At 32.5% G+C, this 16,046-nt stretch overlaps 4 protein-coding genes across 5 annotated transcripts in view; 1 reads left to right on the top strand and 3 right to left on the bottom strand.

Moving 5' to 3' along the window:
- Positions 1-16,046, bottom strand: part of LOC132915935 (zinc finger protein 888-like) — an 88,891-nt gene that overhangs the window by 9,070 nt on the left and 63,775 nt on the right. The gene's annotated exons all lie outside the window — the stretch shown is intronic.
- LOC132915965 (STAGA complex 65 subunit gamma-like) lies at positions 78-2,458 on the bottom strand. 2 transcript variants are annotated; one of them, XM_060975729.1, is made up of 9 exons: positions 2,318-2,458; positions 1,804-1,926; positions 1,434-1,658; positions 1,286-1,349; positions 1,106-1,212; positions 819-1,035; positions 578-741; positions 333-497; positions 78-272 (listed from the first exon to the last, which is right to left on the bottom strand). In XM_060975729.1, exons 3-9 carry the CDS (start codon positions 1,601-1,603, stop codon positions 173-175), a joined length of 987 nt encoding a protein of 328 aa, XP_060831712.1. In that variant the 5' UTR covers positions 1,604-1,658; positions 1,804-1,926; positions 2,318-2,458; the 3' UTR covers positions 78-172. The 2 variants fall into 2 exon arrangements, with proteins under 2 accessions (XP_060831712.1, XP_060831717.1); XM_060975734.1 differs by lacking the exon at positions 2,318-2,458 and having other exon boundaries at positions 608-741; positions 1,804-2,097.
- On the top strand, positions 2,614-3,829 carry LOC132916007 (MIT domain-containing protein 1-like). The gene is made up of 4 exons (XM_060975754.1): positions 2,614-2,770; positions 2,978-3,216; positions 3,292-3,491; positions 3,620-3,829. Exons 1-4 carry the CDS (start codon positions 2,650-2,652, stop codon positions 3,786-3,788), a joined length of 729 nt encoding a protein of 242 aa, XP_060831737.1. The 5' UTR covers positions 2,614-2,649; the 3' UTR covers positions 3,789-3,829.
- Positions 4,077-13,617, bottom strand: LOC132915668 (protein inscuteable homolog). The gene is made up of 5 exons (XM_060975499.1): positions 12,598-13,617; positions 11,417-11,770; positions 5,619-6,047; positions 5,283-5,490; positions 4,077-5,146 (listed from the first exon to the last, which is right to left on the bottom strand). Exons 1-5 carry the CDS (start codon positions 12,897-12,899, stop codon positions 4,175-4,177), a joined length of 2,265 nt encoding a protein of 754 aa, XP_060831482.1. The 5' UTR covers positions 12,900-13,617; the 3' UTR covers positions 4,077-4,174.

Below are 16,046 nucleotides of genomic sequence, written 5' to 3'. Positions count from 1 at the left end.
AAAATAAACACTAAATTTTTAAAGATTTCATGTAATATTGAACTTTCTTATTAGTTTAATAATGAATTTATATACAATTTTAGAAACATTACTAATATTAAGAATTTATTAGAATTTTCTTTCTACATAAAATAAAAATAAAATTTAGGATTATGCATGTTTATTAAACATATCAAGATTTTTTTTTATCACTCGAAGTATCAGGTCGTTGTCCAGTATTCGGAGAATCGCTTACATTTACTTCTTCTTCTTCTACTTCCAAGTTATTCAACCTATAACCAGCGACTTTATAGTGTAATGCACAAAAATTAATATTCATGAAAATAACTTACTCATCTTGTTCAAGACTATACAGCATTTGGAAGCCAGCATCAAGACTGGGTGGGAAGCCCATCTCAGGATCTAACAGTTGAAGAGTCGGCACTTCTCGGTACACATTCCCAAATTCATCAAGTTCCTCGAATTGCAATTTATTAGCTGCTTCATCTAAAACCATCCTATAAATTGAACAAATATTAATAGAAATAAAACGTTTCATCTTCAGAAGCATTGCAGCCTCTTCAGTACAATTAAATACTTAGCACTATAAACATTAAGTTCAAGTTGCCTCTGTTTTTCTATCATTGCTTCAACCTTCTTTTTCATGTTATCTTCAAATTTCAGCACATATTCTTGATAGTAGTCATGAAGAGCAGCTACTCCACCAATACCTGTTTCCACTAATACCCTTTCTAATATATCCTATAAGAATATACACACATATATTTTTATGAATTCCTTATTTTTATAAAGAGTAAGCTGATAAAATTTTGTATTACTGGAAAACCATGATCTCTCTGTTCATATGCTGCCTTCATTAAAAGTGTCATTCTTCTCAAAAAATGATTTGCAATATCTGTAAGCGTTTCTATAGCTATATTTGAAGATTTTTCAAATCCAATGTGAGCTAAAAGAGTAATAACTGCATGCTTCAATATAGAACGAGCTGTTTCTGGTGTAAGGTAATGTATTGTTGAAGCATTTTTAAATACATTTCTAAAATAAAAATCTTATTAATGTTTTACTGAATTGTATAAATGTATTTTATGCGTATATGTTTTAATACCTTTCTTTTTGTACAGGTGAAGACTGAAATGAATTCTGTGCTTCTTTTCTTTCTTGTAAATCTTGTGCTTCAATTGTTGTCATATTTTCCAGTACCATCCCTTCTTCCTAACAATCAATGCAAATATTATTAAAGAAATATAAGACTTATATGTTTCTAATAATTATTTCACATTATTACCATCATCCTTAGTTGTTGATGAAGATTTATAGTATTTAATACATGAAGATTTCCCATAGGTAATCTATAAGTAAAAAAAATGAAAATTTGTATAATGTCTTAAAAGCAAGATCAGTTTTTAAATTGAGAATAAATTTACTATACATACTCAGCTTGTCTATCCACTTGAAAATCACAATCAGGATTATTTGATTCTTCCATAACTTGTCTCCAAATATTTTCTATGACATCTGGAGTTATTACTTCTTGTTTTGGAGTTTCTCTTGCTGGTAATTCCCCCCATAAAGTACCAGTTCCAATATTTTTAGTAGATTTCATTGTAAAAATTATAGTTGCTATAAAATGATCAATTTTTACATTTCTCTTTATTATACTGCTAAAAAGTAAAATGTAATTAATGATATAATTATAAACAATTATTTAAAATAATTCATAACTAAAAATATTTTCACTGAAAAGATTTATCTAATGGTATAGTATAAGTAATATTAAACAATTTTATTTCTCATATTACGCACAAGAAAGTACAGTAATGTGTGACAAGTACGGTTTTTTCTATTTAAAAACCCGCGCACACATTGGTATATAGCTCACGTGGCACGACACTGTCGAGAGAACGTCATTGCATTTTGGTTAAAAACCTGTAATCAAATAATTGTCCATTTTAATAACAACGTCAGGTGTACTTTACACGTTTATGAATTGCTTTTATGAAATGATATTCTTTATTGAATTTTACACGATCAACATTAAACTTCAATTAATCTTGCATCTCGTTTAAATTACATTAACTTGACATAGCTAAATATTAGGTTAGAATTACATTTTTAAGTGCCAGATAATTGTTTTGCATCGTGACATTAATCGAGATGACTTTCGATATACTCGAGAATCGATATTTCAAGTATGTGATTATGGAGCAAAGAAACTAGTTATCTTACAAGACAGATTTGATATTCTACAATTTATTAAATAAATAGTAAGTATAAAATTTTTATTTTTTCATTTTTTATTCAGTTGTCATATACGTACCTATATGTTAATTAATGTTAACACTTTTCGATATAAAAATTCTTCGCATAAAATTATTCTGTTAATGAATAGCAAGGACAAATATTGTTTCAAAAATTACGATCACTCACTATTGAATGTTTTTTATTCATGAGATATCATCTTTCCATTGTTTACAACCTCCTTCGCATGCACAGCGTATCATGTGTACACGAGTACATTTTTTAAATACTCAAGTAGTAGATTAGAAGTTATTCGAATATTATGAATATGTAATATATTTTAAGTATATGCAATTACTTTTGAAAATATAATTTAGTGTAAATTGCTTAAGGTATATATATGTATATACAATGGAAAGCGCGGCAGCTTCGATTCTAAAACGAGCGGTAGAAAGAGATAACAATAAACAATATACAATGGCTTTTGTATTATATCAAGAAGGTGTACAAATACTTCTTGATTCTATGAAAGGTAATATTATATATATATTTTTAATTTTATTTTGTTAAAATTATTATTTTTTTATTATTATAAGAAATTTTAATGTCTATCTTAATTTTTTTTTAATATTAATAAAAAATTTATGTGTAGCTTTAAATATTGTACTACTCATTTTATTATTTTATATATTTTTACAAACTTATAAATTGATTAACAAATTGTTAATATAACAATCAGAAACAAAAGATCCAGTAAGACAGAAACATTTTGCTACCCGGGCATCACAATATTTGGACAGAGCAGAAAAAATAAAGGATTTAATTGAAAAGCAGAAGGCAAGTGGCATATACAGAGAATTAATTAAAATTGAATCTGGTAGTACAGGATATGGTTATGGTACCGTTTTTGGAAGATTTTTAGATGCAACAGTTACATATATTCGTATTGAAGACCCCTATATAAGAATGTTTCATCAGGTATTATTTAATTTCAATTTAGTTTATAAGTTATGTATTAATATATCCTAAACTGATATTATATTTTATTTTTAGTGTCAAAATTTGGTAAGGCTATGTGAACTGGCAGTAAGAAAATGTCATGCACTGTCTAAAATATTTTTAATTACAACTCTTGATCCAGAAGATAAGAAGAACCAAATAACAAGATTAGAAGAACTGAAACAGAGTTTATCATCTCATCTTATTTCTTTTGAATTTAATTTTTCTGATACTTTACACGACAGACAAATAGTGTAAGAATATAGTTTAATTAGGTGTAATTATATTTATTAAATCATTGTATTTTATTATTATTTTAGTTTTATAAGATATAATATGTAATGATAGAATATTTTTCATTTATTATATACTTTTGTTTCAGACTTAGCAATGGTTGGATAATTAAGATCGGCCGTGGATTAGATTATTTTAAAGCACCTAATGGGAAGTTCGTATTAGGTTCTTGTGATCTTGAATTGAGACCTTGTTCTGAGACAACTATAGATGTATTTCACAAAAGTCAACTAAAAAATGAGCAGTCAGCGACCTAAACAATCAATACAGGATAGTAAATAAAAATATAACAAACTAATTGGTTTTATTTATTCATCAGGTCAATTCAAATTACATTATTTTTACAAAACTTGATTTCTTCTACTTTAGAATCATAAATTCTACTATAAGTAGCATTAGAAGTGTCATTAGAAAAGAAGAGAAGAGAAGAGAATATACTATTTTTATCAGTATTTTTTTGTAATTTTACTTATATCTAAATTAAGATTCTTAGAATATGATACAATATATAATATATTTTTATACAAATGTAATAAAAATATACATTACATATATATAGTGTCTTTATTATACAAGTATATAAACATAAACTCTCTTTTTCTTATAAAATATATTCAACATATGTACAACTTTCATATTGATTTTAACTCAAAGTACTATAATCACTGGCTCTCGCGATATCGATTTGTTTTGTGGCTTTTTTACACGCTCTTCTTAAGGATTTTGTGTATCTTAACAACCCGGCTTCAATTTGATCTTCATCCTCGGTCAAAAGATCTTCAGCTTTATACGATGGAAGACAATCTGCACCTCCGACAGCAACTACTTGTCTTGCAATCTCTGGATCTACGCAGAGTCTTGTAAGTGCTGCAGCAGCAGTAATTTCTAAACGTCTATATGCGTTTTCTAAGCCAGGAGGTCGCATTCTAAGAAAAGAAACTAACGCGATAGAGGCACGAACTTGCGCCAGATGCGTTCGAGCTTCAGGTATACGTGCTAGTTCACTGATAAGAGCTGCTACCTGCTCCATCAACCAAACATTTCTGCCAGCTGACCTTTTCACAGTTTTGAGCAACTTCTTAACCGTGTCGTGTTCCAATATCACAAATGCGCATTTTCTAGATTTGGACAGGTGATTGAACGCGGCTGCGACTAGCAATAAAGTCTGACCACAGTTGGTGTTCTCGACTAGACGATTTAAGGGCAGTATTAAATCCTTTGCAAAAGGTTCTACATACGGTAGACCTAAACCATTGACCCAGGGTGCGGTGATTTGTACAAGCAATGCTGTTGCTTCCATTTTCTCTTTCTCAGATGTATTGTCCACGACTAGTAAGTCTGTCAATATCTCTGGACCACCGTCCTTAACAAATTGGTTTATTGCCGTAGCAGAACAACACACGCTCGCTAATGCACGTAAGGAAGCTGCGACAAAATCTACCGAAGTCCTACCAGCAGTGATCAAGGAGGTCAAAAGCGCCCTGATGCCTGAACATCTTGTGATACTGCTTCCTGCTCGAGGTCCTGCCAAACCTAGAGCAGTTAAAGCTGCTAGAGCACCTCTGGCTAACATGATATCATTTTTTGGCGCTTCTTCCAACCCTCTGACTACCCTCTATAAAACAATATTGATTTTAATATTGTGTATACTATCTACATATATATTCTTCATTATTAATTACTTCATGGTATTCGTATATGTGTATTATGCGGTCTTACTTATGTCTTATGTCTTATGAATTATGTCTTACTTCGATATAAAAATCCAAACGAGTGTCTACAGCAGCGTCAATATAATTCTTCATATTTTCCAACTGCGCTAATATTGCTTTCAAATTGTTTTGCTGAATTCTACGCGGGGGCGGTGCACCTAACTCCGAAATCAGGGAGAAAGCGTCTTCCTCTATGGCACGTAGAAGTTGCTGCTCCGATCTGCCGCTTTCTAAATGCGACACTTTACTGCAAAAAATATGATTCGTCAGTATTATTGATACTATCCATAAATTATTAATATTTTCTGTAGTTAACATTATTTCTGTAAAATTGAAATATAATTTACAAAGTTTTTAGTCATTCTTTACACTTACTTAAAGATATACTGATAATGTCGATCAAACTGTTCAGCTCTAACAAGTAATTTATTTGCAGCAGCCGTAGCTAAAGTCGACAGATTCTTCAAATCATTCATTTCTTCTCTTTCGTCTAAAAATTCGCGAGGTTTTCGTTGTGGTAGAGCTTTGCTTTGAAGAGTGTTACCACACTCGTTGTCGATTTCCATTGCAAGATCGCTCAACCATGATCTCACCGATGAGGATTGTCTGTAAGTTCTGGAATGTAGAGTAGACTTGTAGGATGATTCTATCTCTGAAAAGTTAGTCGCTATCGACGAGTTTGCGCTTCTTGGCGCGGTCGCATCTTCCGGTGGTTCAGTCGCGTACAAGAAATCGCCAAGGCACTCGTCTTCCAAAGAAACAGGTGGCGGAATTTTCGACGCATCTACTTGATCGTCTTCCGTTCTGTAAAAAATCATTATTTGTCAATTAATAAAGTGTCGCAATCAATGAAAATTATAAATGAATTATGATTTATTAAAAATAAGATCAAAATTGTATTTAACGTTCGAAGAAGCAGGTATTTTCGCACAATTTTATTAGAACATCGTCATTTTCTTTTGTTTCATAAAAATATAGGATTTATGAAGAAAAAATAGTTTATTAATGTAATATGTAATGTTCTACGAGTATCGATAATGAAGTTACATGATCTACAAAAGCAATTAATAACTATAGTAATTTTAAATTTGCATTTCTGAAGTGATGTATTACTGTTTATGTTCAAATACTCAGAGAAAAAAATATTTTGTTCTCTCGTGTTAAAAATGCAGCTTCAGGTTTAGGAAAATTCTTATTAAATAATCCAAGTAACACGTGTCATTCGTCTCGTGTTACGACATTAAGAGAAAAAATTATATTGCTCGGGACAATTAAATAACTGCTTAATCAAGTAATTTCGTCACTCATTAAGCTATCCATTAGTGTAATAGCTCTATACTACGCAAGCATAAATATACAATATTTGTTACGTGTCTGATACTTTAAACCTGATGTCCAATTAATTGCTTCGAATAATATAAATTCGAACTATATGTTTATAAAATATACAATAGATACAATTAATATAAATGTATCAAAGTAACGTTATTACTGTATATTTACCTCTTTAGAAGTTTAAATTACCGTTTAAGGCATTTCATTCTTCGCGAAAATATCGTGATGTATTTATATTTTATCTTAACAGTTATAATAGCGTAGATAATTGTATCCGTTGATCGTACACCATGAAATTTATGCAACATCGCTTCATCTCACGGACTCGCGTTAGCCTGTTTTAGCTTATATGATGAAAAGTCATTGATCTTCGTTCCTCCAGAGTGATTCCATTCGAAAAGATCTAATTTCTATCTAAGTATGTTATTTAATATGTTACATAATGATAAACAATGTTATCAACTTTTAACATTTTTTCAATTTTCAGAATATGCGCTTACTCTGTAATAATACTTTTAATATCGGTCAAATTCCTCCATACTCGCGAATTTATATTGCAACATTAACGGTAATAAAAAATTTTATTTGTCATCCTTTTAAGAAATTGTTGTATCTTCCTTCGAACACTTCGTATATTGTTTTTCTATACTTATACCTTTTCCTTCTTCAAGGATTTTCAATTGGATAGATTCAATTTTACGTGAAATAAAAAATTTCTGATAAAAATCTTAGAAACAGATGTGAGAATTGTATTCTAATTCTTTATGTAATGTTTTATAGTTTCAGTTTCCTTCTATCCAAGTTTATTTCAATATTATCCGATACTGTTTAGTCAAGAAATATTATAGATGATCAAAAGCTTTCAAACTATACTAAATCTATAAAAAGAAATATGTGTTTATAAAATACTTCAATGAAATAATAAGCTTTTCCTTATTCTACGCTTCCTAATATCCATTTAAGACACGTCTTTTTCCGAATAAAATTTCAATTTCCAGCAAATACAGTAAATGATCGACATTCTAATTTACAAATAATACAAAGTACATTTATCTTCAAAATCATGTTATATCTATATCCATACAGACATCTACAATATCTTAGCAAAAATATAACTTCGTAAAGGAATTTGCGATGCTTCAATAAAATGTCAAACTTTTTTTCCTTATATCCTACCTCGCGTTTATCTAAGAAATATCTTTTCCTTAATAAAGATTCAGTTGCACATAATGAATCATCGATGTTCCACATAAATAACATAGATGAAATTTAGCTTCAAAATCACACTATATTCATCCAAGAACCTACAATACCTTGCTCATGTCATAACAAATTCATCGAAACCTTCTTCCATTCTACTGCAACAATCGACCAGCATCTTCACTTAATCCAAACATAACTCGGAAACATAAACTTGCAACAAATACAATAGATCACAGGTGACCCAAATTGCACGAAGAATCTACGGTACCTTAATCGTGCCATAACGAGACAGGAGTCTCGACTACTGTCGCCGCGACATAGTTAAGGCCTAACCACTGTCCAATCCGCATAACCAGGTGCACGGATTCCGTCGTGGAACAATCGGAGATCGACGAAGGAACGGATATATTATAGCGCAAAAAGCTGACTAATCGGTCAGCTCCGGAACTAGAATCGTTCTCTCATGGACGACGGTGACTAATCCCATTTCTTTGACTAAGCCGTACGCCATCACCTGCACACGATCCACTCGGTGCGGTGGCTGGAATTCTTCGTACGTTTGCTGTCGTCGCACCGGGACACACCGGGGCCCAGGTTGACTCAAACCGCGTCGCTCTTTCATTTAGGTATTCCTCGTGTGGCACGTTACATTGAATCACGTACTGGCTCGCGTACATCTATAGGGTGTCAAAAGAAACGCGTCCTATTGTCTTGTTAGATGTACAATGTTGGTTCTATTTTAGATGTTGTTAAAACCTGGAGACTCGTGAAATTACTTTTTATGACACTAACGACGCTGAAATAAATTTACAACAATTAAGCGATTCTGAAAATAAGCGAATGCAGCCACAGGAACCATATGGAGGACTGAGAATGATAATGATATAAGTCGGTTCACTGCTAGTGCTTACATAATGATATTCCGCGCCTATTGTTACAAGAGGTTGATCATTAAGTTGCAACTTAATTAAACGTTACACTAAAGAGATAATACATGTAGAAGTTAAAATACGTGGTTTTGTGAATTCAAATTGTTAAAATCTTAGCTCACGCCATTATGATTTTCATTTCGCCATATGTACGTAAAGTAGAATATTATAGTGTTTGAATTATCTCATCTAATGTATGTCTTGAGAAGAAATGGAAGACAGTATAGATAGCACATAGAACAATTTTGGTTGACTGGGTATGTTTTAAAGAACGAATCCATGTCTTGTGAACTTGATAAAGAAAATTGAAAACTTACACGAACGCTTGTTGGTCAATATTGAATGAATACTGATTGAAAATACAAGGACAATGGGTATAATAGCTACCCATGTACAAGGAGGATGAATATTTAATTTGGAGTAGTATAATAAGTTCCCTGGAATCTGCCTTTGTATGGTGTGATTGATTTAATTCTATTGTAGATGGTGAAACAAGTAATTATGTAAAACCTTCTTTCAAATTAGTCTTTATAACATTATATTCTTCTCAATCCTGATTTTCTATAGCTTTAATCAATTTTTATTTATTTGCAATATTCATTATTACATAAATTTAAATTTATTTCTTCAACTTTTGATCATATGCTAGAATTATTAACACTTTCAGTCGATTATTTGTACTCATTCTGCGTATTGAAAGCGAAATTGTTGAATACTTTAGAATAATTCGAATTGCTAACGTTCTTCTTGATTTTTATTTGATTTCTAATGCATCAATCGTCAATATAGATCGATCTAAGTATTAATTTTATATAAGAGCAAACGTTACAACGCGAGTTTACAAATCGATCGTCTTTTGCTTCCTGCTATTAATATGGACTCTAAAGTTGCTCCAAATACCGGATTGAACTAGACACTGAGTTTAATTTGCGTTGCAGATGCTCGAACGTATATTAATCGACGTTAATTGATGGTATGTCGTAGTATTTTCCTACTCGTTTTATATTATGATATATTGTTCAGAACCTATAAGATTTCATAGAAGATATTGACTCAACAATTTCAGAACACGCCTAACATACCAATTTTGTCACTCACCTCCCTGAATATTAATTATGAAGACGCAAGGACCATTAATTTTAATCTTCAAAAATTATATTCGTCTGTACTAAAGGCTTCAATATTTCATCTTTTACTTCTATTACTTATTCTTTAATCTAAAAGATATAATTTGTAAATGTTGCAAATTATATATATTTCATTCTCTAAATATCATAATAAATACTGTAGTTTGGATATTCTACATACTTATATTCCTACATATTTAAATTTTCCATGTGTGTATAAACATTATTTTCACAGTCTAATTATAATACAAATGTAATAAATACTAATTGCACGTTTAAAAGTCATCTAAAAACTTAACGATATTTACGCAATCGATATTTGTTAATTGTAAAACAAAAACTTAACTCTTCGATATCTGCTTATTCAATATCTATTCCTATATAGCATAAAATACGATTTCTTTTTTCCTGTTTCAAACGTTCATAAAAGATACTGTACTAAAATCACTAAATTGCGCGGAAATCATGCTCATTAAGTTTCCTGTCATAAATCAAACACGAGCCGAGTCGTTTTCGTCACGACGCGTTTTGTATAATGAGTATTTAATATTCCCGGCGATGAGTTGCGCTACTTCCAATGCACCTATAGATTGACGACCGATCCACGTGCATACGCAACCACACGACGTTCCACCATTATATAGGGGTATGAGAGTTTACGAAACAACCAGAAGAATAACATGGGAAGTGCCTTACGTGTTGCATTCCTATCGCTTGGCTCACTCTGGGGACATTTATCGCGACGATTCATGTTCTTAAAACATACAACCTTCATACCTTATCGACTCATATAAGGCACGGTTTACTTTCAGAGATAATGCCCTTTGGTATGAGACCCCTTAATTTCATGGCATTATCGATCAAACATACCGGACAAATACATATTCTGAATTTGAAATAACTGCAGTGTAGAAAGCGATTGAAATTGTAAGATTAGTATACATATGCACATGTAATCATTTATGTGCTCTACCTTTTTTCTTATTTGTCTTTTTTTTTTTTTTTTGATAGCGATTAAGATACTGGACGTGAAGCATATTACTATATCATAGAAATAACATACAAGCACTAGTTGGAAAATGTGTTTTCGTGCTATCATATTATTTGTACACTATTCTTCGTAAATACTAATTTATTCATAAAACAAATGTTCACCGTGTCACGCCATGTAAATGTCAGATCATTTATCAGCACATCATCAAATATGCATCGAATTACTATGATACGTAAATATAAATGTTTAATATAAATGAACAAACATTATGTAATTTAATGTATTATGTAAGTTGTTCTAGGTATATGTAGAGTTATTCTTTTAAAAATCTTAAGACACTTCTGGACAAATTAAGAGAGAGAGATGTATAAAGAAATAATTATGAATTGTAGTATAGTTAATTATTATCTTATCCTCGACTATTTAGAAATATCGTTTTAACCAATTTTTAATAATATAATATTTTCGTACTCAAGACATGTCAGATCGGTCCAGTGTAATGTATGTATCTGATCTGAATCATAGGAATTAAACTTTTTGTAACCACATGACTATTTTTAACAAGATTTTTTGTATTTAAATTACCTGCGTGATCTTGACACTCCTCGTTCTTCATGCGTGTTAAGGACCATTTTATTCCGAGGTAAAATTCTGGAGTCCTTGGGAGTAGAGGTATATGTTGGGTTCGGAATAGTCTCATTTTCCAACCAAACAGCACCGATTCTCGAATGCATTCCATGTCGTCGATCCTTAACTCGCTTCCGTCTCCTTCGTCTAGGCGTTTCATTCTCGTAAAGTTCGGAACAATTTGATCGTTCGGAATCGGAGAAACCGGAATCTAGACTTCGGAGATCTTGACTCAAAGGACTGCACGATCTGTTTGCCAGAACGATATTATTCTCATCTCCTTTATCTTCGTCCTTTATTTCCATTGTGACCCTATCAAATTTTGAAAATACTTATTTTTATGTATTACAATGATTGAAAATACTTATATAGCAAACTTATCGAATATTAATGTAATTTATTTTCCTAGCATCTTTTGCCTCAACTAAAAATTAAATAAACTTTTCAATTGCATCTAGTTCTATGCAAGTTAAAAATTTTTCAAAGAAACGTATTTAACAAATGATATAGAAGTATTTGCAACTGTAATCTGCATAGAACATATACGGGTTCAGTCCTTGAACTGAAATTCATCGCACTGATAAAATTGTATCCACAAGTTAAGAAAAAACTGGAGCAAAATTTTAAATGGTCAAATTACATATTTATCGTTCATTAAAATATATTATCTTATTCGATCAATATATTAAATGTCCTTCATAAAAAATCACATATCACTGATATATGTGATACAAGTATAATAGTAAGTATAAGTATAATAAATAATCGTATATTAAAATTAATTATTTTTGCAAAAATAAATATACAAATATATAAAGAACTACGACAGATTAAAGGATAACATTTAAACATGGAAATAATGCTAGATTTATTAAATACCATTATGATTAAAAACATCGTTCACAAAATACAAAACTAAAGGCATCAATGTAAAGAATAATTCGTGAACGATTTGAACGCTTGAAAACTTATCATACGGTTGTTGTGAAACTTAAGTAATTAAAGCTAACGGTACGAAAGTAGCGTTGTGTGTCAATGTGATAAGGAAGAACCAATAATAGTCAAACAAACGTACTCGATATGCTCGAGCAAACTTACAACAACATAAATTTCATCCTGATTGCAATAATTTCACTTACGTCTGAGTCATCAGATTTTCCTCGTCTATCGTTGTCATTCTCGAATATTGTCGTTCATCGTTTTCGTTTAGGCAGACGCGAATAGCCGTTACGTTTTCAGCATCGATCGTGTCGCTGGTATCGTTGATGCTGGACGAGTGCTCTTCTTCCGTTTCCTCTTCGGCTACTTCAAGATTGTGCGCTATGTTTTGCTTGACTTTAGCAAAATCGTTCCTCGAAGCGAAAGGATCCAAACTTTCTAGATCCTGAGACGCCATGTGACTCCAGAACACTTTGCTTTGATGTCTCTTAAACGCGCTCATTTTTTATATTCGCTTTCCTCAGCCAACTTTCGCGGCGATTCTAATCTCTTTTTATGAGGTATTCTACGTTGAACTCGTCGAAGGAGAAATTAGTTCAAATGCTTTGAGAAAGCTCCTTGGAAGATTCAGGTTCGACAGTAACGACGAGGATGAGCAATGATGCCACATGTGATGCCACACTGGGGTGGTTTTACGATTCAGTAGAGCGAAACGACCCTCCTACGGGTCGCGTGCACGGAAGACCGTATGGTGTCCATTGCAACCCCCATGAAGAATCCAATCGCTTTTCGCACTGACACCAAGAACTCTTCCTTTTACACGTTCTTTAAAATTTCTTCTTTTTGAAATTATGATTTCTAAACAATTTCTATTTAAACTGCACGATTTATCGCATGTACAAAAAACGTGAAAATATCAACTTTTAAAGGTATTTAGATAGTATTTAATTGTAAACTTTAGAAGAGCATCGCCAAGTTGTTGAATAATTTAGTTCAATTTTTAGTGAATTTTAAGTTCATTGTTTTATCGCTAATTAAATAATAAGACACATTGTTTTGCGTGCTTATGTGTAATAACTTGTAATAAATTCAGTATAACGATACCAATACTGTTCGGAATTTATATGTCGAATCAATAATCTATTAGATGCACTCGTACATCGATCGATCGATCTAAACGTATTGGTGCTTCGCGAACGACTGACTCGTATCGGGTCGCTTCCGACTTCCTCCCATAAGTCGCGCTCCCTTCCCGCCTCGAGCTCGTAAGCCAACTTGTATGAAAATAGAGCTCCTCCCCTTCTCTTTTGTCACCTCTACGGGGTGCATACCAGTACGTGTACCCCCGTGCACCCTAGTATGTGTAACCCATGTGTAACCGCCAAAGCGTAACTAGGTGCATTCTACGTACAAGGCAGTGGCGTCAATAGGAAGTCCGTTCGATTGTTTTCTATCAAATATAGCGCAATTAAATGTAGGTGTTTCGACCCCTGCAAGAAACACAAGATAATTGTCAATTTTTAGTAATCTAAAGATCAAAATTATTTAATGAAATTGAACAAAGAAATATCATAGAGGAAAACGGTCATAATTTAGTAATAAAGGCAATATTAAAACAAACACAAGCGAAAAATTATATAATGTATTAAAATGATTTATTAAAAGAATAGAATAACATTCATAATCGCTTACGTTTTGTAAGAAAAATTTGCTAAACAAGGAAGGCCGTTCGTAAATTTTCGGAGAAGGGAGATTAAAATCGTGCGGATGCAGTATGTGCGCCACGAGCGACGTCACGAAATCACGCCAATGCTATTTTTAAGGGCCAGGTGTGACTCCCGGTTCCCTATCGCTCTCGTGTACATGTATGTACACGTGGGGGTCGGCTTCCCCCTGCGAAAACGGGCTGAAGAGGCATTTCCACCACCACCGTGCCTAGGGGCACGCGCCGCTCTGGACATCTGCGTGAAATGCTTCCAGTGATGAGTGTTCCGCACCTTTGTACGTATGGATGATTCACTTAGTCAATTCTTTTACGACTTTGATCGCCGATTCACTTCAATTGGTTGGATTTGCGGAACAGTCCTTTAAAACTGATTATGCGTTAGCGATTGTTTCACTCTAATAGTATGGAGCGATTGTATACATTAGAACGTGCTAAAAATTTATGAAATATTAGTTTTATAATTTATATCTTGTATGTATGTGTATATATACATGTATATATTTATTACAGTATACACAATTACATAATCTAGCATTGTTAAATTTTAAATACTTTACGTGTTTAACAAAGGATATTTAAATCATATCGATGGACCATAGATTCTAATTACGATTTAAATTGCTGGAACAGAGACTATGACGCATAGCCTAGCAAGTTTTATTCTTTCTTTTAACGATCATTTCGTGGATCGATGACTTCACACGTTGGAATTTTATTAATAATGGATTCCTTCGAACGTAAAATCTTTGGATGTAGGATGCTCCCAAACGTAATACATAATTAGTTGCTCGTAGAATTACATTACAAAAAAGATCTCTTAAAACCGTTAATTACACCGTAGAATCAATTATGAAATTATACGTACTTTTACCAATGGTGACTATATCTTAGAAAGAGTTTCTTCGACGATTCGTGGAAAGTGAGATTATATGACTACATCGAGCAAAAGAAAGCGCGTCTTCGATCGTTAATTTGCATATGCAGCACCCGTATATTACTCGTATATACACGCGTGTTATGTGTGTACATGCATTAATGTGAATAAAATGATTGAAACGCGAAGACATTAGCTTTATTGAAATGCCAAGGCTAATTTCGCGCAGAAAACCTGTTATTGCGCGCGCATCTTCGTAGTATGTTATTGAGAGAAAAATGATAAGGGGGTAAATACATGTTTTTAGAAACATTGAAAGAGCGATAATCAATACGGTATATTTCTTGATTAACGATAATCCAAAATGCCTTTATTCTGTAACGACCGTTGTCCTATGGCATTGTCTCGGAACGTCAAATACATATGTGCGGGAACGTCTGCAGCTATGCGTCCCATAAAAGCATCAAAAGGTCTACAGGACCCCTATTGTGCGTGGAGATCCGTATGAAATAGGGGACAGCTGGGTGTAGACCGTTATTTAAACGTGCGCGCGCGCGCGCGCTATCGAGCACGCGTCTATACAAATTGTTTAGTGGAATTTAAATTTCTGATAAAAGACTCAGAAACTTTTATCGTATCCGTATGTGTTCCGATAACTGCAACTGTAGGGATACAATCGACTTTTTACCAAGCAGATGATGAATTTTGCGATCTCATTATATGTCGTACATACCAAATACTGCTGCAAATAGAGAATTTTTGTTTATGTATAAATATAAATATCGTATTTAATTTCATAATTTTTTTTATGAAATTATAGAGTTAGTAATATACAGGGTGCGCCGTTAGAATCCGGACAAAAGAAGTTTTGTGCAGAAAGTTGTTTATTTAAGTCAATACACAAAAACACATGAAAATGTTGTTATATCTCATTTAAAGGGTCCTTGCTGAGAACTTTTATTCTATGTAACCACCCTCTGCCTCTATGACCTGCTCTATTCTTGCTCTAAAGCGCGAGCACGCTGACTTCAACTGGTCGCGTTTAATTG

The sequence above is a fragment of the Bombus pascuorum genome, chromosome 1 (assembly GCF_905332965.1).
Source record: "Bombus pascuorum chromosome 1, iyBomPasc1.1, whole genome shotgun sequence".
In the NCBI taxonomy this organism is placed as follows: Eukaryota; Metazoa; Arthropoda; class Insecta; order Hymenoptera; family Apidae; genus Bombus; species Bombus pascuorum.
The sequence above is the reverse complement of the archived record's forward strand: the minus strand, read 5'-3'. Positions and strand labels throughout refer to the sequence as shown.